The sequence below is a fragment of the Heptranchias perlo genome, chromosome 6, assembly GCF_035084215.1.
Source record: "Heptranchias perlo isolate sHepPer1 chromosome 6, sHepPer1.hap1, whole genome shotgun sequence".
Classification (NCBI taxonomy): Eukaryota; Metazoa; Chordata; class Chondrichthyes; order Hexanchiformes; family Hexanchidae; genus Heptranchias; species Heptranchias perlo.
The window spans coordinates 74,314,163-74,335,119 of NC_090330.1; the positions used below are offsets into that span (position 1 = coordinate 74,314,163).

A 20,957-nucleotide genomic window follows, 5' to 3' on the forward strand; every position below is an offset into this window, starting at 1 on the left:
TCTAGATCTTCCCTAGGTAGGCGGAGCTGGACCTGCACTTGCAATAGGTACTGATCCTGCGATCCCATGAAGATGAGACGAGGGAGATGTTTATGGTGATCCGCCTCCATTTCCTCTTCACCCATCCATTGGGTGCCCAACTTCAGGGGTGCCTGAAAAACATAACAACAACAACTTGCATTTATATAGCACCTTTTAATGTAGTAAGACTTCCCAAGCAGATTAAACATAGGGTTTGATGCTAGCACCCAGAGCTAAGGCAGAAAGGGGAAGGAAAATCATTGCTGTAGTGGCCCAATTCAGGTCATATGGGGTTACAAATTTCAGTAGCAACATAGAGAAGGCTGCCTTGGCCCAGCTTACCCCTTTTTTAGCTGATCATAACCCCACAAACATCCGGTTATTCTCTAACTGCTTCATCAAAATATGAAGAGTAAAATATTTTAAACAAAGCATTTGGAACATTTATCTAATGAAATGACAGCATATAACCAACTTGAAATTTGTCAGTGAAAATCAAAATAACTTTGCCTTATTTATGTTCGATATTCATTTTCATCCTCAGTGGAAAATTAAGTCATAATATCAGTAGATAAGCTATACAGTCATCTTTAAAGTTCCTTCATGAAACAATTCTTTAAACGCAGTTATCATTATAATTCTTATAGGTTATTTTCTGCTTTTTAGATTAAACACAGTATAATTTTGGCTGCATTCAAAGGTTTAATTGTATCCCGGTTTTAATGTAAGGCAAATAATCATTTGCGGACATAAGTTTACAGGAGCTTTATATGGTGAAGATTTTAATCGGTTTCAATTTAGCTCTGCTTACCACAACCAAATGAACATTACCTCATTAAAAGGTTGCTCAGTCTACATTGCTGATTTACCCCACGGGTTACTTTATCGTTTCAGAAACCTGCTGGCTTACTGTCGATGCTAGATGAAGAAAGCCAGACACTTCGATCAACGGAACAAAACTTCAGCAAACGGCTGCAGTCCCATTTGGAAACAGCTCATACAAATACAGTGTACATGTCTACAAAGGATGGAAATGGGAACATTCCATCAAAAGATCAAGGCTCAGCCTTCACTATCATGCATTACGCAGGAAGGGTAAGTTGACAGAAATGAGTGATTAGTCACATATGGTTAATTAAGGGCAGCATTTAGATTTGAAGAAGTCATTAGTTCTATTGATGAAATTCAAGAATAATTATCAGATTGTCTTGCTCCACAAAGCAGTCTCAAAAACATTTTGTGCAACATAATCTAGTCTGAGTAAGCCAGATGACAGTATTTCTCTGGTGATGAATAGCATATTGTACATCAAAGCATGCCACAGATTTGCTTGCCCACTGCAAATATAGGTGATACTTCAGGAAATTGCCCATACAACAACATCATAAAACAAAATTATGCTGGAGTACTGTTATTTAAGCCCCCAAATACAAGCCCCCTAATTCACTCGCACTGCTTGGTGGGCCATATATTTCACACCTGGAGAGACATGTAATGTAGGCAAATGCACCCTTGTTGTAAAACTTGATACTGAACTGTTCATTTAATTAGAAAATCGAAATGCATAATTAGCAAGATATCTAGGTTGATATTTCAATGCAGTATTGAGAGAGTGCTGCATTGTTCGAATGAGACTTTAACCTGAGGCTCTATCTTTCTGTTCAGTTGGGAAAAGATCCCATGGTATTATTCAAAGAGGAGCAGAACGCGTCCAGTGTCCTAGCCAACATTCCTCCCTCAACCAACATCACCAAAACAGATTAACTGGTTTCTCATCTGTTTGCTGGTTATGGGACCTTGCTGTGCACAAGTTGCTTACCATGCTTGTCTACAGTACAACAGTGACTACACTTCAAGAGTAATTCATTAGCTGTGAAACGCTTTGGGACAACTTGAGGTCAAGGAAGGCACTATTATAAATGCAAGTTCTTCCTTTTCTGCTTTCAGTTTTCTCAAATATTTATTTTTTCTTCTCTTGCATTCATAGGCCAGGAATTGGAGGTCAGGCTTCAGGTGCTCCTACAGTGAGGATCAGTAATCAGACCTATTTATATATAAGCCTCCCTGTAAGTGCCCATTTCAAGTGAGTACTGAGAGTTTGAAGCACGGCTCAGGTAGTCATAGAATCATAGAATGGTTACAGCACAGAAGGAGGCCGTTCGGCCCATCGAGCACATGCTGGCTCTTTGTAAGAGCAATCCAGCCAGCCCCATTCCCCCGCTCTTCCCTGTAGCCCTGCAATTTTTTTTCCTTCAAGTCTTTATCCAATTCCTTTTTGAAAGCCACAGCTGAATCTGCCTCCACCACCCCCTCAGGCAGCGCATTTCAGATCATAACTACTCGCTGCCTAAAAAAGTTTTTCCTCATGTCGCCTTTGGTTCTTTTGCCAATCGCCTTAAATCTATATCATCTAGTTCCCAACCCTTCCGCCAATGGGAACAATTTCTCTTTATTTACTTTATCTAAACCTTTCTATCAAATCTCCTCTTAATCTTCTCTGCTCTAAGGAGAACAACCTCAGCTTCTCCAGTCTATCCACGTAACTGAAGTCCCTCATCCCTGGAACCATTCTATTAAATCTTTTCTGCACTCTCTCTAAGGCTTTCACATCCTTCTTAAAGTGTGGTGCCCAGAATTGGACACAATACTCCAGTTGTGTTCGAACTAGTGTTTTATAAAGATTCAACATAACTTCCTAGACTATACGGCCTAAATTTTAACCCGGAAGAACTGGTGGGTTGGGGGTGGGGGGGGAACAGTAAAAATTTTAAAAATCTGAAACCCAACCCCAATCCACTTCCAACCCACCCACTTCCAGTTTTAATGGAGGCGGAACGAGGGGCGGGCGAACAACCCACTCTTAGGAGGTGGGTCGGTCAGTGAAAGCTTTCAAGCAGCTTGCAGGCTTCCATTTTTGCACCTTTTTTACTTTTAAACCCTGGGCCTTCTACTTCACACCACATGAGAGAAGACAAGAAGGCATGAAACAGCAGGTAAGTGCCTTTATTGCATTGCTTGTGGGCTCGGAGGAGCAGGAATGCATCCCACAGGCCATACAAGCCTACCTGCAGTGATCTCCCGCCGCCCCCCCTGACCATGATCTCTTAACCCCCGGCCCCGATCTCCCTGATGACTCCTGACCCCCGATGAATCTGGACCGCGCTCTTGATGACTCCAGACCCCCCGCCGATGACCCATGATGACTCCCAACCCCCGATGAGCCCCGACCAAGCACCCCGATGACTCCTTACCCCGACCCCGATAACCCGACCCCCCCCCCGATGACTCCCGACTCCAACCCCCCCATTGACTCCCAATCCCCATGATCCTCCACCCCGGCCACCCATGACCCCCGACCCCCTGATGACCCCTATGGCTCCCGACCCCGGTGACCCCTGCTGACTCCTGACCCCAGCCTCCAAACCCTGATCCTCCATGACCCCGCCCCCCATGACCCCTGACCCTCCATGACCCTGACCCCCATGAACCCTGACTCCAACCGCCCAATGACTCCGACTCTGATCACCCCGTTCACTCCCGACCCCGACCCCCCGTTGACCCCATAACCCCGAACCCCCGGTCCCGACTCCTCCTGATGACTCTGACCCCCCGCTGATGACCCCTGACTCCCCCCAATCTAAAACTTAGCTTCTCGCATCCTTTTCTTTCCTCTTCTCCCGTCCATTCTTCTGGGTTTCCGGTCAGGAATTCCACCACCCCTTCCCACCCCACCCTGCTGTCTTTCCGGCTCCGTGTTAAAATTTAGGCCAATGTCTCTATTTATAAAAAACAGGATCCTGTATGCTTTTTTAACTACTTTCTCAACCTGTCCTGCCAACTTCAAAGATTTGTGCACATATCCCCCAGGTCTCTCTGTTCCTGCATCCCCTTTAAAATTGTATCATTTAGTTTATATTGCCGCTCCTTGTTCTTCCTGCCAAAATGTATCACTTTGCACTTCTCTGCGTTAAATTTCATCTGCCATGTGCCTGCCCATTCCTCTAGCCTATCTATGTCCTCTTGAAGTCTGTTTAGTATCCTCCTCACTGTTTATTACACTTCCAAGTTTTGTGTCATCTGCAAATTTTGAAATTATGCCCTGTATAACCAAGTCCAAGTCATTAATATATGTAAAAAAATTGCAGTCCATCTGCAATAGGGAGCTGACACCTAATTTTCATAGCAATAGGGGCCTTAATGAGTTTTGCACATAGTGCGTGGACAGGCTTTATGCCCTGACAGCATTTAACACCAGCACTTTGGGACACTGAGCAGGATTCAGCACCTGATAATGCAAGACAGCCAATGCACAATAGTGCCTTGGGATACACAGACCACATTATCACCCCAATGTATCTTCAAAGTTCTAGAAAATAGCTGAAGAAGCCTGGGGGTCACTCTTCCAATCAGTATTCTCCTTCAGGAATATGTTATACTGTCGAATCCTTTTATGTGTAGCGCAACTGGATGCCCATAAATACTTCTTCCAATCAAATCTGTCGATAACAGAATTGGCTTTAGTTTACGTGTCATTCTGTGGCTGACAAAATTTCTACTTAGAATCCATTTGAAGCTCAGGACCTTGTCAGAAATGTGTCTAGATATTGATAGTATGTAAGTGGGATTGGATTATATTTAGGAAAATTAAGTTTTAATAGATTTCTACCCCAATATTCCTACATTAAGAAATTCAATTAAAATACCTTGAAATTCAGCCAGGCACCAACCGGCTTATTAAGATCCCAATATGGCGTGCAGGAGCGCATTTCCGGCTGCAAGTGTGCTGCCCGCCATATTGGTGTAGGTTGTTGCCCTGGTGTCAGAAGCGCATATTAGGAACATTTAAACGGGGCAATAATTTATTCAAATTAGGATCCTGCGCTTTCCATTTTTAAATGCCTCTGGGCTTTACTCGTCACGTAATGAACTCACACAACACAACGTGGCACTAACCAACGCTATTTAAAGGGATCATGCAGTACCTACAGGTTAGTTGCTGGTTTCTCATTTCAGACTGCTGGTTGACTTCTGGGCATTTTATGGTGTGTTTTATCACTCTGGATAGTTCACTGTGTGTAAACAGAGAAAGATTTTGCTGGTGTTGTACTTTTGTTGGCTGCCTCAGAAATAGTTTGACTGTAGTCATGGGTGGTCTGTTCATAGAATCATAGAATGGTAACAGCTCGGAAGGAAGCCATTCGGCTCATCGAGTCCGTGCCGACTCTTCGCAAGAGCAATCCAACTAGTCCCACTCCTATGCCTTTTCCCTGTATCCCTGAAAATTTTTTCCGTTCAAGTACTTATCCAATTTCCTTTTGAAAGTCAGGATTGAATCTGCCTCCACCACCCCCTCAGGCAGTGCATTGCAGATCCTAACCACTTGCTGTATAAAAATGTTTTTCCTCATGGTGCCTTTGGTTCTTTTGCCGATCACCTTAAATCTATGTCCTCTGGTTCTTCACCCTTCTGCCAATGGGAACAGTTTCTCTCTATCTACACTAGACCCTTCATGATTTTGAATCCCTCTATCAAATCTCCTCGCAACCTTCTCTGCTCTAAGGAGAACAACATTCGACAAGGTGCCACATAAAAGATTATTGCTCAAGATAAAGAATCACTGGATTGGGGGTAATATTCTGGCATGGGTGGAGGATTGGTTATCTAACAGGAAGCAGAGAGTTGGGATAAATGGTTCATTCTCGGACTGGCAACCAGTAGCCAGTGGTGTTCCGCAGGGGTCGGTGCTGGGTCCCCAACTCTTTACGATCTATATTAACGATTTGGAGGAGGGGACCGAGTGCAACATATCGAAGTTTGCAGATGATACAAAGATGGGAGGGAAAGTAGAGAGTGAGGAGGACATAAAAAACCTGCAGGGGGATAGAGACAGGCTGGGTGAGTGGACGGAGATTTGGCAGATGAAATACAATATTGGAAAATGTGAGGTTATACACTTTGGCAGGAAAAACCAGAGAGCAAGTTATTTTCTTGATGGCAAGAGACTGGAAAGTACTGCAGTACAAAGGGATCTGGGGGTCCTAGTGCAAGAAAATCAAAAAGTTAGTATGCAGGTGCAGCAGGTGATCAAGAAGGCCAACGGAATGTTGGCGTTTATCGCTAGGGGGATAGAATATAAAAACAGGGAGGTATTGCTGCAGTTATATAAGGTATTGGTGAGACCGCACCTGGAATACTGCATATAGTTTTGGTGTCCATACTTAAGAAAAGACATACTTGCTCTCGAGGCAGTACAAAGAAGGTTCACTCGGTTAATCCCGGGGATGAGGGGGCGGACATATGAGGAGAGGTTGAGTAGATTGGGACTCTACTCATTGGAGTTCAGAAGAATGAGAGGCGATCTTATTGAAACATATAAGATTGTGAAGGGGCTTGATCGGGTGGATGCGGTGAGGATGTTCCCAAGGTTGGGTGAAACTAGAACTAGGGGGAATAATCTTAGAATAAGTGGCTGCTCCTTCAAAACTGAGATGAGGGGAAACTTCTTCACTCAGAGGGTAGTAGGTCTGTGGAATTTGCTGCCCCAGGAAGCTGTGGAAGCTACATCATTGAATAAATTCAAAGCAGAAATCGACAGTTTCCTAGAAGTGAAGGGAATTAGGGGTTAAGGGGAGCGGGCAGGAAATTGGACATGAATTTAGATTTGAGGTTAGGATCAGATCAGCCATGATCTTATTAAATGGCGGAACAGGCTCGAAGGGCCAATTGGCCTACTCCTGCTCCTATTTCTTATGTTCTTATGTTCTTAACCGCAGCTTCTCCAGTCTATCCATGTAACTGAAGTCCCTCATCCCTGGAACCATTCTAGTTAATCTCTTCTGCTTAGAGAGCTAAGGCCTTCACATCCTTCCTAAAGTGCGGTGTCCAGAATTTGACACAATACTCCAGTTGTGGCTGAACCAGTGTTTTATAAAGGTTCATTATAATTTCTTTGCTTTTGCACTCTATGCCTCTATTTATAAAGCCCATGATCCTGTATGTTTTTTTAACCACTTTCTCAACCTGCCCTTCCACCTTCAATGATTTGTGTACATATACCCCCAGGTCTCTCTGTTCCTGCACCCCCTTTAGAATTGTATTCTTTAGTTTATATTGCCTCTCCTCGTTCTCCCTATCAAAATGTATCACTTCGCACTTCTTTACGTTAAATTTCACCTGCCTCGTATCCGCCCATGTCACCAGCCTGTCTATGTTCTCTTGACGTCTATCACTATCCTCCTCACTGTTCACTACACTTCCAAGTTTTGTGTCATCTGCAATTTTTGAAATTGTGCCCTGTACACCCAAGTCCAAGTCATTAATATTTATCAAGAAAAGCAGTGGTCCTAGTACCGACCTCTGGGGAACACCACTGTACACCTCCTCCATTCCGAAAAACAATTGTTCAGCCCTACTCTCTGTTTCCTGTTCCTTAGCCGATTTCTTTTCCATGCTGCCTCTGCCCCTTTTATTCCATGGGTTTCAACTTTGATGATAAGCCTATTATGTGGCTCTTTATCAAACACCTTTTAGAAGTCCATATGCACAACATCAGCCGCATTGCCCTCATCAATCCTTTCTGTTACCGCATCAAAAAACTCAAACAAGTTAGTTAAACACAATTTGCCTTTAACAAATCCATGCTGGCTTTCCTTAATTAATCTACACTTGTCCAAGTGACTGTTAATTTTGTCCTGGATTATCGTTTCTAAATGTTTCCCCACCACCGTGGTTAAACTGACTGGCCTGTAGTTGCTGGGTTTATCCTTACCTCCTTTTTTGAACAAGGGTGTAACATTTGCAATTCTCCAGTTATCTGGCAGCGCCGTTGTATCTAAGAATGATTGGACGTTGTATCTAAGGATGATTGGAAGATTATGGCCAGTACCTCCGCAATTTCCACCCTTACTTCCCTCAGCAACCTAGAATGCATCCCATCCAGACCGGTTGACTTATCTACTTTAAGTACAGCCAGCCTTTCTAGTACCTCCTCTTTATCAATTTTTAGCCCATTCAATATCTCAACCACCTCTTCTTTTACTGTGACTTTGGCAGCATCTTCTTCCTTGGTAAAGACCGATGCAAAGTACTCATTTAATACCTCAGCCATGCCTCTGCCTCCATACATAGATCTCCTTTTTGTGGAGCAATCACCTGCCAGGGCTCTCAGAGACCAGCTCATTGAAGGCCCACTTCACCTAAATCAGCCCTCCCATCCCAATACACCAACAGTCCCACAATCCTTACCACTTTCCTTACAACTGCCATCCAATTGCCTGCCTTCAGTCCAGACTTATGTATCTTACCCTCAATTGACAAAGATAACACCAACACCAAATCCAGAACAAAAATAACATTTATCAATCAACTCGATTACATCTCTATGGGATAGTTTACAGAAACAATTGAGAGTCACCCCTGTGGCAGCCCTTAATGTTTGTCTTTGTGCGTGTTCCTTTCCCTATCCTAGTGCTCCTACAAACTGTTTCCTCAGTGGCTACAACTTTGGAGGTTGAATACTGCTGAGCTTCTATTGAGGACACTTCAGAAGGACATGGAGGATGACCTCGAGTAGTTCTGGGCCTCAAGGGCCTGGCTGCAGACTACAGCATCTCAGCGTGGACTGGAGCAGTTTGGCCCAGTTCGCTGTGTGGCACTAGCAAGGGCACTTACAGAGTGGCTGGCAGGGGAGAAGGCATGCTATCACCCTGAGAGAGGGCAGCACATGCCTATCCCATGGAACTAAGGCGACTCTCCTGAAATGGCGCCTCAGCACACCTACAGCTCTGCTTGAGAGCAGAGTGCAGGACTGCTGTGACTCTTTGGGGGCCCCTGACGACATTGGCCCCCAGACACAAGATGGTGTTAGCTGCCATACCACGCATCTGAGCTTCCATGGCAGCAGTCTGTGATTCCATGGAAGCTGTCAGAGCTGCAAGCAGAAGCTCCATCATAGTGGGTGCCACTGTGTTGTTAATGGAGCTGACCGCTTGGTCCATGTTAGACAGAATGCTTTGCGCAAAGCCTTGAGACAAGCTGGAGCTGGACTCTTCCATGCTCAACGACATTGTGCGCAAGCTCTCTAGCAGGCTGTCCCGTGCAGCTAGCATTACCTGGTAGATGCCCATGAGCCTTCTTCAGTAGCCTGGGCCCTCGAAGTTAGCATCTGAGTCCTCTGCAGCAGAACTAATATGCGACCTTGCTCTCTGGAGAGCTGGCACCTGTGCCATCCTATCCCCTGCCCTAACTTCTGCGCTCTCATGTCCAGTGAGTCATCATGTGTAGACACCTCCTCTAACTTAGCCTCTAAAGTGAGTATGGTGCCAGTATCTGAGGTTGTACTTGCAGGAGTCAGATTGAGTGATGGTGCATCTTCCTAAAGGCTCGCCTCCTCTTCCTCGACTGGCACAGAGGCTTTCAAATTCTCAGCAGCTTAAATGAAAGAGAGGGACAAGAGTTAGTTTGTGGTGTGAGGGGAGAGCAGAGAGAAAGAAGTGGGTGCTGAAAGAGGGTGTGGGGTGAGAGAAGTCAGATGGGACAAAGCGAATTAGGTATTAAGAACCCCTGTGCGTTGTCTCCTCCAGTGTTGTCATGGTCTTGACCCTGCCCCTGCCCATGATGGCAAGCACACTTTTTATGAGGGGGGAAGAGGGTGCACAGGTGAGCTCTTCATCCTCCAGTGACAGCCTGCTGCCTTGAGTTGTGTGCAACCTTCTCCTGCAACAACAAAGGGATTGTGTTAGTGAGAGTCTTGTGAGGTGTTTGGAGAATGTGTATGTAATGGTGGGAAAGCTGGTAGTCAGTGTGTGACGTGAGTTGTGGGTAAGTGACGGTTATAATAGTGGTGAGTGTGTATGAGGAGAAGGAGGAGTAGTGAGGTGTGATGCAGTAATTGTAGGAGAGTGAAGGGTGGTGGGGGAGGGGAATCTTGTGACTACTGTCTATTGCAATTATGAGGGTATAAGTGGTGCAGCTGTGAGCAGAGAGTAAAAGAGCAGTATTCTCACCTTAACAACTCTAGTTAGGTCAATGAATTCCTTCTGGCATTGCAGCCATGTCCTGGCATTCATATGCTTTGCAATTTCTTCTGACTGATGGTGGAGTAGATAAGATCATAAGAATTAGGAGCAGGAGTAGGCCATACAGCCCCTAGAGCCTGCTCCGCCATTCAATTTGATCATGACTGATCATCTACCTCAACTCTACTTTCCCGCCTGATTCCCATGTCCCTTGATTCCCCTAGATCCCAAAAATCTATTGGTCTCAGCCTTGAATATACTCAATGACTCAGCATCTACAGTCCTTTGGGGTAGAGAATTCCAAAGATTCACAATCCTCTGAATGAAGAAATTCCTCCTCATCTAAGTCTTAAATGGCCGACCCCTTATCCTGAGACTATGCCCCCTAGTTCTAGAGTCGCCAGCCAGGGGAAACAAGCTCTCAGCATCTACCCTGTCAAGCCCCCTCAGAATCTTGTAAGTTTCAATGAGATCACCTCTCATTCTTTTAAACTCCAGAGAATATAGGCCCATTCTACTCAATCTCTCCTCATAGGACAACCTTCTCATCCCAGGAATCAATCTAGTGAACCTTCGTTGGACTGTCTCTAAGGCAAATATATCCTTCCTGAGATATTGAGACCAAAACTGTACACATTACTCCAGGTGAGGTCTCACCAAAGCCCTGTACAATTGTTGCAAGACTTCCTTACTCTTGTATGCCAACCTCCTTGCAATAAAGGCCAACATTCCATTTGCCTTCCTAATTGCTTGTTCTACCTGCATGCTAACTTTCTTGTATGAGGACACCCAGATCTCCCTGAACACCAAAATTTAATAGTTTCTCACCATTTAAAAAATATTCTGTTTTTTTACTCTTCCCACCAAAATGAATAACCTTACACTTCCCTACATTATACTCCATCTGCCACCTTCTTGCCCACTCACTTAACCTGTCCATATCCCTTTGTAGACTCTTTATGTCCTCCTCACAGCTTACTTTCCCACCTAGCTTTGTATCATCAGCAAACTTGGTACATTACACTTGGTCCCTTCATCTAAGTCTGGAGAGCTGGAGGGCTTCCTGTCCCCTGGGGAGAAGAGGATGTCCCTCTTTCTGACCACTGCCTGTACTAGGACCTCCAAGGTAGCATCAGAGAACCTGGTGTCCTCTCACTAGTTGCTTCAACAATATCTTCACTCAGAACTGTTCCCCTGGTGTCAGCAACCAGAATGTACCACCCCTTTAAGAAGTGCTTGCTCCCTTTAAGTGGCATCAGAGACGCCCGATATCAGGCCCTCCCGACAGGTGTGCAGCCAGTAAGTAACACAGTTGCACTGGCTTCACATCTGTGTGATTATAATGATCAAGCAGCACAAATATTACATGCTGCCTGAATCACTTGCAACAGGAAGCTGTGAGTGAAACAAGGGAACAGAATGAACTCTAGGTGTAGGATTTCATTGTTCACCAGACAGAGTGGCTCAGTAACATTTCCACTGTTTGAGTCAGGGCCAGCATCATTTGGTGAGGGAACCCATAAGAGAAAGTAACCTACCTGATCTCATTCTCATCAAGCTACCGGTCACAGACACGTCTGTCCACAATAACATTGGTAGATGTGACCACTACACAGTCCTTGTGAAGACACCATGCAGGCATGCTCTATCATATAGTCTGGCACTACTATCTTGGTGGGACAGATTAAGGACAGGTCTAGCAGCCCAAAACTGGACATTGATGAGGTGCTGGGGCTGCCTGCAGCAGAAGAAATTTATAGCAACATAATCTGTAACGTCATGGTCCAGCACATCCCTCACTCTTTGGTCAGAATAACTCTGGATAGAAAAAAAATCATAAAAGGTAGCCAATATGGGATCATGAACGGGCGGTCTTGCCAATCTAACTTACTGGTTTTCTTTGTGGGTGTGACAAAGGAGCTTGGTAGGGGCAAAGCAGTGGATGTGGTATACTTGGATTTCAATGAGGCCTTTGATACAATTCTTCTGGAAAGGCTGGTACTAAAAATAAAGAAAGCAGGAATCAGTGGAAATATTTTACAATGGATATGTAATTGGTTGACCGATAGAACTCAGAGGGTGGTGGTACAGGGATTGCCATCAGCTTGGAGAATGTTACCAGTGGGGTCCCATGGGAGTCTGTTTTGGGACCTCTTTTGTTTAATATCTTTATAAATGATCTGGAGCTAGGGGTTCCAAGCCAATGGCTAAATTTTCAGATGAAACAAAGCTAATGAAGGTAGTAGACTCCAAAGCTGAACAGGATAAGCTACAGAAGGAATTGAATATACTTGGAAATTGGGCAGAGAGGTAGCAGATGAAATTCAATGTGGAGAAATGCAAAGTGCTTCACATAGAAACAAATAATCCAGAAAGGGAATAATACAGGGAATAATGGAAAGAAAATAAGTGTATGGAAAATGAAAGTGATCTGGGAGTCCTGATTAACAATAAATTAAAGCTATCGCAACAATGGTCAGTGGCAGTGAGTAAAGCAAATCAGGTGTTTGGATATAATAAAAGGTCAATATTGAGCCGAAATAGTGAGATAATCCTGTCACTTTATAAATTATTGGTACGAGCGCACTTAGAATGTTGTGTATAGTTCTGGATACCACAGTACAGAAACATAGAAACGTGGAAAATAGGAGCAGGAGTAGGCCATTCGGCTCTTCGGGCCAGCTCTGCCATTCAATATGATCATGGCTGATCCTCGATCTCAATACCACATTCCCGCTCTCTCCCCATACCCCTTGATGCCTTTTGTGTCTAGAAATCTATCCAGCTCCTTCTTAAATATATTCAGTGACTGGCCTCCACAGCCTTCTGTGGTAGAGAAATCCACAGGATCACCACCCTCTGAGTGAAGAAATTTCTCCTCATCTCAGTCCTAAATGTCCTATCCCGTAGCCTGAGACTGTGACCCCTCGTTCTGGACCTCCCAGCCAGGGGAAACATCCTTCCTGCATCCAGTCTGTCTAGCCCTGTCAGAATTTTATATGTTTCAATGAGATCCCCTCTCATTCTTCTAAACCTGAGTGAATCGACTTGTGCTTCAGAACTAGCCTCGTCTATAGCCAAACAGTTCCAGTACAGCTACAACACTGGCATGCACCCGACAATGTGGAAAATTGCCCAGCTATGTCCTGTTCACAAAAAGCAGGACAAATCCAATCCGGCCAATTACTGCCCGTCAGCCTAACTCAATCATCAGCAAAGTGATGGAAGGTGTCGTCAACAGTGCTATCAAGCGGCACTTACTCACCAATAACCTGCTCACTGATGGTCAGTTTGGGTTCCGCCAGGCCCACTCGGCTCCAGACCTCATTACAGCCTTGGTCCAAACATGGACAAAAGAGCTGAACTCCAGAGGTGAGGTGAGAGTGACTGCCCGTGACATCAAGGCAGCATTTGACCGAGTGTGGCACCAAGGAGCCCTGGTAAAATTGAAGTCAATGGGAATCAGGGGGAAAGCTCTTCAGTGGCTGGAGTCATACCTAGCACAAAGGAAGATGGTAGTGGTTGTTGGAGGCCAATCATCTCAGCCCCAGGACATTGCTGCAGGAGTTCCTGAGGGCAGTGTCCTAGGCCCAACCATCTTCAGCTGCTTCATCAATGATCTCTCCTCCATCATAAGGTCAGAAATGGGGATGTTCGCTGATGATTGCACAGTGTTCAGTTCCATTCGTAACCCCTCAGATAATGAAGTAATCCGTGCCTGCATGCAGCAAGACCTGGACAACATCCAGGCTTGGGCTGATAAGTGGCAAGTAATATTCGTGCCAGACAAGTGCCAGGCAATGACCATTTCCAACAAGAGAAAGTCTAACCACCGCCCCTTGACATTCAACAGCATTACCATCGCCGAATCCCCCACAATCAATATACTGGGGGTCACCATTGACCAGAAACTTAACTGGACCAGCCATATAAATACTATGGCTACAAGAGCAGGTCAGAGGCTGGGTATTCTGTGGCGAGTTACTCACCTCCTGACTCCCCAAAACCTTTCCACCATCTACAAGGCACAAGTCAGGAGTGTGATGGAATACTCTCCACTTGTCTGGATGAGTGCATCTCCAACAACACCCCAAAAGCTCGACAACATCCAGGAGAAAGCAGCCCGCTTGATTGGCACCTCATCCGCCACCCTAAACATTCATACCCTTCATCACCGGCGCACAGTGGCTGCAGTGTGTACCATCCACAGGATGCACTGCAGCAACTCGCCAAGGCTTCTTCGACAGCACCTCCCAAACCCGCAAAATCTACCACCTAGAAGGACAAGGGCAGCAGGCACACGGGAACAACACTACCTGCACGTTCCCCTCCAAGTCACACACCATCCCGACATGGAAATATATCGCTGTTCCTTCATCGTCACTGGGTCAAAATCCTGGAACTCCCTTCCTAACAGCACTGTGGGAGAACCTTCACCACACGGACTGCAATGGCTCAAGAAGGCGGCTCACCACCACCTTCTCAAGGGCAATTAGGGATGGGCAATAAATGCTGGCCTTACCAGCGACGCCCACATCCCATGAACGAATAATAAAAATACAGGCCAAGTCGACCCAATCTCTTCTCATATGACAGTCCTGCCACCCCAGGGATCAGTCTGGTGAACCTTTGCTGCACTCCCTCTATGGCGAGTATATCCTTTCTTAGGTAAGGAGACCAAAACTGCACACAATATTCCAGGTGTGGTCTCACCAAGGCCCTGTATAACTGCAGTGAGACATCCTTACTCCTGTACTCAAATCCTCTTGCAATGAAGGCCAACATACCATTTGCCTTCCTAACTGCTTGCTGCACCTGCATGTTTGCTTTCAGTGATTGGTGTACAAGGACACCCAGGTCTCTTTGTACATCAACATTCCCCAATCTATCACCATTTAAATAATAATCTGCCTTTCTGTTTATCCTTCCGAAGTGAATTGCTTCACATTTATCCATGTTATACTGCATCTGCCATGTATTTGCCCACTCACTCAACTTGTCTAAATCGCCTTGAAGCCTCTTTGCATCCTCCTGACAACTCACGATCCCACCTAGTTTTGTGTTGTCAGCAAACTTGGAAATATTACATTTGGTTCCCTCATCCAAATCATTGATATATATTATGAATAGCTGGGGCCCAAGCACTGGTCCCTGCGGTACCCCACTGGTCACTGCCTGCCACCCCGAAAAAGAACCATTTATTCCAACTCTCTGTTTCCTGTCTGTTAGCCAATTTTCAATCGATGCCAGTATATTACCACCAAGTGCTTTAATTTTGCACACTTACCTCTTATGTGGGACTTAAAAAAGGATAGCTTGGTCTTTTCTCATCTAGCAATTTCTATATTCCTCGGTAAAAGGGCATGCCAGGAGCGGCACAATACATACCTTAGAACCGAGTAAAGCCACTATACAGGGCTAACTGAATGCTAAACACCCAATAGCAACACACTGTAGGCAGAGCTAAGTGGTCCCCCAACCAATGGATCAGAACAAAACTCTGTAGCCCCACCACATCAGTCAAGAATGATGACGGTCAACCAGGTAACTAGCAGGAAGCGGAGGCTCTCTGAATAGCATCATTCTCAACCATAGTGGAGCCCAGTTCATGAGTGCAAGAGACAAGGCTAAAGTCGTTTGCAAGTGTCTTCAGCCAAAAGTGTTGAGTGGATGATCCTACTTCCGAGTGTCCAGCCAATTCGGTTCACCTCACGTGACATTAGAAATGGCTATGTGCACTGGACACAGCTATGGACCTAACAACATATTGTCTGTAGTGCTGAAGACCTGTGCACCACTGTTAGCTGCCGTCCTAGCCAAGCTGTTCCAGCATTTACCTGACAATGTGGAAGATTGCCCAGGTATATTTTATGCACAAAAAAACAGGATCAACCTAACCCAGCCAATTTCTGCCCTATCAGCCACCTTCCAATCATCAGCAACGTGTTGAATGGAGTTATCAATAGTGCCGTCAAGCGAAGCCTACTCTCCGATAACCTGCTCACTGATGCCCAAATCAGATTCCACTTGGTCCAGACCTTATCAGACTCTTGATCCAGATAAGGATGCCGGAAGAGAGATGACAGTAGCTCCCCTTGACGACAAAGCAGCATTCGACCGAGAATGGCACCGAGGTGCCCTAGCAAATCTGAAATCAATAGGGGGTTAAAGGAAAATTATTCTGGTGGCTGGAGCCTTAACTAAAGCAACAGAAAATGGTTATGGTTTTCAGAGGTCAGTCATCACAGCACCAGGACGTCACTCAAGGAGCTCCTCAGTGAAGAGTCCTCGGCCCAACCATCTTCAGCTGCTTCATCAATGATTTTCCCTCCATCATAAGGGCAGGACTGGGGACAATTGCTGACAGTTCCACAGTGTTCAGTTTCATTCACAGCTCTTCCAAAAATTAAGCAGCCCATGCCGGCCTGCAGCAGGACTTGAATAACATCTAGACTTGGGCTGACAAGTGGCTGGTAACTTCCACACCACATAAAGAACATAAGAACATAAGAAATAGGAGCGGGAGTAGGCCAATTGGCCCCTCGAGCCTGCTCCGCCATTCAATAAGATCATGGCTGATCTGATAAATGCCATATTATGATCATCTCGAACAAGAAGAAGCCTAGCCAACCCCCCACCTTGACCTTCAACGGTACCACCATCACCCAGTCCCGCACCATCAACATCCTGGGGGAGTCACCATTGATCAGAAGATGAACTGGATTAGCCATATCAACACTGTGGCTATAAGAGCAGTGCAGAGACTGGATACTCTGTGACAAGTGGCTAACCTTATAACCTTTCAAAGCCTCTCCACGATCTACAAGGCTAAAGTCAGGAATGTGATGGAATACGTAGCCCTCACTTCAGCAACACTCAACACCATTCAAGACAGAGCAATTTGCCTGCCACTGGACTCAAAATCCAGCCCCTCCACCAGAGGTGTTCTGTGGCTGCAGTATATACAATCGACAGGATGCGCTGCAGCACTAGATTGATTCCTGGGAAGAAAGGGTTGTCCTATGAGGAGAGATTGAGTAGAATGGGCCTATATTCTCTCGAGTTTAAAAGAATGGGAGGTGGTCTCATTGAAACATATAAGATTCTGAGGGGGCTTGACTGGGTAGATGCTGAGAGGTTGTTTACCCTGGCTGGCGAGTTTAGAACTAGGGGGCATAATCTCAGGATAAGGGGTCGGCCATTTAAGACTGAGATGGTTGTGAATCTTTGGAATTCTCTACACCAGAGGGCTGTGGATCCTCCATCATTGAATATGTTCAAGACTGAGATAGATAGATTTTTGGACTCAAGGGGAATCAATGGATATGGGGATCGGGTGGGAAAGTGGAGTTGAGGCTAAAGGTCAGCAATGATCTTATTGAATGACACAGCAGGCTCGAGGGGCCGTATGGCCTACTCCTGTTTCTGTTTCTTATGTTCTTATATAACTCATCAAGGTTACTTTGTCAGCATCTCTCTCCTCTGCGACCTCTACTGCCCAGAAGGAAAAGAGCAGCAATGTCACAGTAATGCCATCATATCCAACTTCCCCTCCAATTCGCACACCATTCTAACAGACATATACCACTGTGCCTTTATCGTTGCTGCGTCAGAATCCAGGAATTCCCTACCTAACGCCATTGTGGGAGCACCATCATATCAAGGACTGCAGCGTTTCAAGAAGAAGACTCACCACCCCTTCTCAGGTTCACAGAGATGGGCATTAAATGCATCCTTGCCCACAACACCCTGATCCTGAGAACAAATATAAAAAAGTAGTTTGAGTAAATAAAACGGTTGAGAAAGCGGTTAAAAAAGCATACGGGATCCTGGGCTTTATAAATAGAGGCGTAGAGTACAAAAGCAAGGAAGTTATGTTAAACCTTTATAAAACACTGGTTCAGCCATAACTGGAGCATTGTGTCCAATTCTGGGCGCCACACTTTAGGAAGGATGTGAAGGCCTCAGAAAGGGTGCAGAAAAGATTTACTAGAATGGTTCCAGGGATGGGGGACTTCCGTTACGTGGATAGACCCGAGAAGCATGGGTTGTTCTTAGAGCAGAGAAGGTTGAGAGGAGATTTGATAGAAGTGTTCAAAATTATGAAGGGTTTAGATAAAGTAAATAAAGAGAAACTTTTCCCATTGGCGGAAGGGTCGAGAACCAGAGGGTGCAGATTTAAGGTGATTGGCAAATGAACCAAAGGCGACATGAGGAAAAGCTTTTTTACTCAGTGAGTAGTTATGATCTGGAATGCGCGGCCTGAAAGGGTGGTGGATGCAGACTCAATCATGGCTTTCAAAAAGTAATTGGGTAAATATTTGAAGAGAAAAAATTTGCAGGGCTACGGGGAAAGAGCAGGGGAATGGGACTAACTGGATTGCTTTTTCAAAAAGCTGGCACAGACTCAATGGGCCAAATGGCCTCCTTCTAAGCTGTAATGATTCTATGATTCTATGAAAACCTATATAAATTTTATTCCTTTTATCATGACTTTGACAATCAAGGTGACCGTTGTTGAATTTAAGGGGCCTTTGAAGTTAAGGTTTAAAGGATTAAAGTCTTAATTTGTATGTATCATTATAATGGTCCACCTGTCTGTGTCACTCGGTAAGTCTGATACATACAAGGGTGGAACAGCTGGATGTGCTTACTCAGTGTTTCTAATCCTTTCAATTACAACTGAAGTCTTATCGAGTATGATTCTCTCTTCTCTACACAACACGTAAAATTGCATTTTCACTCCTGCCCCCATTCTCAGCCCGAACATAATAGTACGGAGAGCATGTTGTGTTGGCAGTCATCTATTCAGCAGTCAAGTCATCTTTTCACACATTCACTCTTGCTGTGTATATCTCTCTCCTTTCTCTCTCTCTCTCCCCTCCTCCTCTCTCACTCCCGCTCTCTCTCACATATAAGTAACCTAGGATTTCAATAGTTTAAATGAGTCTAAACTATTATAGAAATGAAAAATTCTTTGGGATCCAGCACTCTGACAGCCTGATCCAATTTCACTAATAGCACTTGTTATGAAAATTGTCATGTGTTTGGATCCGTAGATTATGTTATGTCTCGTATCTTAGACCATTCCCATGGACAAGTTCTAACTCCCCAAACCTTCAAACCTGTCTTATCTGTGCCTTGAGATCTAGGTAAACAGTCTCGTAATTGCTTTTAGCTACTGGACTTATCTCACGCCTCCATGAAATCTCACTCGAGTCTTCAAAAGTGGTAGAGCATCACATAAAACCTGTTGTTAGGTTTAAAACATCAAGCAAATTGAAGATGAAGAAGCCAATAAATAACAGACATGTTACACAGTTATATTTTTACAGTGGGCATCCTTCCAACCACCTGCTCGAGTGGCCACAGCAATAAAAATATCGCAGGGTAAATTTTCACCTTCACTGCCTGGATGGTAATCTAGCAGATTGGATCCCCGCCCATTGTAGAACCCACCTGATTTTCATTCTATTGATTTCCACTGACAGCCAATAAATCAAAACTAAACAAAAATACATATCTTGTCATAAGGATAGACAGTTGTAACCTCAGAAGACTACTCCTTATGCACCAGTGTCACATTTTCCATTTCTCACATAAGCTATTTCTTTGCCTAGGACTATTAAGGGCAACTTTTGCACTATGTCCTCAAGCCCTCTAGGAATTGGAATGTTACTACCCAAGCTCATTTCACATAGGACCATTGTAGCCAAGAAACATTGGAGACTTCCATTCTATTAGTTTGGATTAAATTTGATCTCTGGTCCTAGAAGTGAAAAGACATTGTGATACACAGCCTCCTTATGTTAGTTGCATGCTGTAAAAAGTTGAACCAACCTGTGAATTAGTTAACCTCTTTTCTGTTTCTCATTCTGTTGATGAGAGCCACATCTATGCCTCAGTCTCTTGCTGTCTGTTACTAACATTCTGTTTTGGTGTGTATGTCTCTCTCAGATTTCTAGCATTCACCATGAATTGTGAGAGTAGAATGTCAATCATGATGGCCAGAAATTCGTTTGCATGACAATGAAGATGGTTTGATTACCCTCACTACCACCCTGCGCCTATCTGGATCTGTGTAGATGCTCAACATAACTTGCATACATGCATAACTTATTTTGGCTATAACCAAATTCCTTTAGTATATAAATATGAATATATATGCAGAAAATAATAAAAATACTTTAAAAGGTACCTGAATGTCGTAAGGTTTTAATGCCAGCTGCATTCAAATATATGTTTGTATTTGCCTAACTTACAATAGTAATTGATTGGACATGAAGTGCTTTAGAATGATTCTGTAGACCTTGTAATGCAGTATGTAAATGCAACTTCTTTCTTTTTAAATATATCTTCTGATTATTCATTTTTACACTTTCTTGTTAACAACAACTGACTCATTCTCATTCTCACACTCTCTCTCTCTCCGGGACTTGCCTCACGGCTTCACCCTCTCTGCCACCGTAACTTCAGCGGAAGTTCATTGGAAACCACAAGCAGGTGAAGCCCCGAGGAAATTCCTGGCGCATATCACACACACACGTGTGCACGCAGACACACGGACACATACAAACACAAACACACACACACACACGCGCACGCAGATATACAGACACATACAAACACAAACACACTCACACACGTACACACACACGCAGACACCCGCATGACATGAAGATATAAATGAGCCTCCTTTATAAAAGACTCACCAAGCATCAGAATTGTGAACAGCCACTTAGGCCATACTGAACCTAGTGTCATTTAGAAAGAAAAATGACCATGTATCCCTTCTCGTATATCACTAAATGTTGGAGCGTAAAAAACTGATGTCAATTGCTGGAAAACAGCATCTAAGTAATAAGCAATGCACAGAATTGGGTGTCTAAAGAGTATGTTTGTTATATATAGCCTGGAGTC

At 44.6% G+C, this 20,957-nt stretch overlaps 1 protein-coding gene across 1 annotated transcript in view; it reads left to right on the plus strand.

Annotated features, from left to right (window-relative positions):
• myo16 (myosin XVI) overlaps positions 1 to 20,957 on the plus strand; it is a 773,985-nt gene that overhangs the window by 594,312 nt on the left and 158,716 nt on the right. The window contains exon 23 of the mRNA XM_067986709.1: positions 916 to 1,116. Within this exon, the coding sequence (XP_067842810.1) occupies positions 916 to 1,116 (201 nt within the window). The remainder of the gene's footprint in view (positions 1 to 915; positions 1,117 to 20,957) is intronic.